The following is a 1,601-nucleotide window of genomic DNA, read 5'->3' as shown; positions in this document are numbered from 1 at the left end:
CCTTGCTAGGCGACTGGTGGTACTCGGATGTTGCCATATCCTAAAAGTGGTACAATGGGTGAAAAGGTTGAAAAGCCCTGCTATAAGGGTCATAAATTGAAAAATGGTGATGAGATGAGAAGATAAGATAAGATGATAAGATAAGATAAGAGCAATAAGGAGCCTTTATTGTCGCTTTTTTCTGCCAACACACGGGCACACATTAAAATGTAAAGTGTCTTTTTTCAGTGCTGTTGTAACTTCGAAATTGAGGACTACTTGCAACAGAAGCTGACTGAAGGGATGGGCTCTAGGTTTTCTGCCTCAAATGCCCCCTTGTCAGATTAATCTTGCAGGGGGCCTAAGATTGGGATTGTCCCAATTGTAAAAGGAAACCCCTCTCATCTTAGATCTTTGAGGGAATTGAGGCAGCCAAACCTCAGCACTCACCGCTTCTTGGTTCTGATTCTCTCTTCCTCTTCCACACCCCTCAATCCCCCCCCCTTCCCCAACCCTGCAGTCAAAGAGAAGTTGCGACTGGATCCAGAGAGCGAGATCGCCACCACCGGCGTCCGAGTATCTTTAATATGCCCGGTAAGCATTGTGCTGCAAAGCAGAACTTGCACAAAAGGCCCTTCTGGACAGAGAAACTCAAGGGTGCATCTGCCAGCCAACAGCCATAGGTGGCTGGTCAGTGGGAACCTGTCTTGGTGGGTGTCAGAGGCTGCCATGAAACTTTGAGCCTCTGAATCCAGTCTCTGAGTTTCTTAACCACTTTTTAAACTTCTGCTCCAACTTACTGGTTGGAGAGCCAAGTGCCCCTTTTCTCCCCCTTGTGGAAGCACATCCCTCCCTCTGTCTGTCCGTCCAACCAACCAACCAACCAACTCTCCATCCGTCCGTCCAATCAACCAACCAACCAACCAACTTTCCACCCATCCCTCCAACCAACCAACCAATTCTCCATCCATTCCTCCCTCCCTCCTTCTGTCCCTCCCTCCAACTCTCCACCCATCCATCTATTCACCTCTCGCTCCCTCCATCCCTTCCTCCCTCGCTCCAACCAACCAACCTTCACCCACCCATCCCTCCCTCCCTCATTTCCTCCAACTAACCAACTCTCCATCCATCCATCCATTCCTCCCTCCCCCCTCTAACCAACCAACTCTCCACCCATCCCTCCAACCAACCAACCAATTCTCCATCCATTCCTCCCTCCCTCCTTCCATCCCTCCAACCAACCAACTCTCCACCCATCCATCCACCCCTCTCTCTCTCTCCCTCCCTCCCAACCTCCCAACCACCCAACCTCCACCCATCCCTTCCTCCCTCCAACTAACCAACTCTCCATCCATCCACCCCTCATTCTCTCTCTCTCTCCCTCCAACCAACCAACCAACCAACTCTCCATCCATCCATCTGTCCATCCCTCCCTCCAACCAACCAACTATCCATCCTTCTGTCCATCCATTCCTCCCTCCCTCCAACCAACTCTCCATCCATCTATCATCTCTTCCTCCCTCCAACCAACCAACCAACCAACTCTCCATCTATCCATCCCTTCCTCCCTCCCTCCAACCAACCAACTCTCCATCCATCTATCTATCCATTCCTCCAACCAA

General features: G+C 50.9%; 1 protein-coding gene across 1 annotated transcript in view; it reads left to right on the top strand.

Annotated features, from left to right (window-relative positions):
- Positions 1–1,601, top strand: part of PIAS4 (protein inhibitor of activated STAT 4) — a gene marked incomplete at its 3' end in the record, with an annotated part of 35,917 nt that overhangs the window by 28,854 nt on the left and 5,462 nt on the right. Inside the window, exon 7 of the mRNA XM_015826423.1 lies at positions 500–573. Coding sequence (XP_015681909.1) covers positions 500–573 — 74 coding nt within the window. The remainder of the gene's footprint in view (positions 1–499; positions 574–1,601) is intronic.

The sequence above is a fragment of the Protobothrops mucrosquamatus genome, unplaced genomic scaffold (genome assembly GCF_001527695.2).
Source record: "Protobothrops mucrosquamatus isolate PMUCROS unplaced genomic scaffold, P.Mucros_1.0 scaffold3125, whole genome shotgun sequence".
Lineage (NCBI taxonomy): Eukaryota > Metazoa > Chordata > Lepidosauria > Squamata > Viperidae > Protobothrops > Protobothrops mucrosquamatus.
Note: the sequence above shows the minus strand (reverse complement) of the source record. Positions and strands in the feature narration are given on the sequence as shown.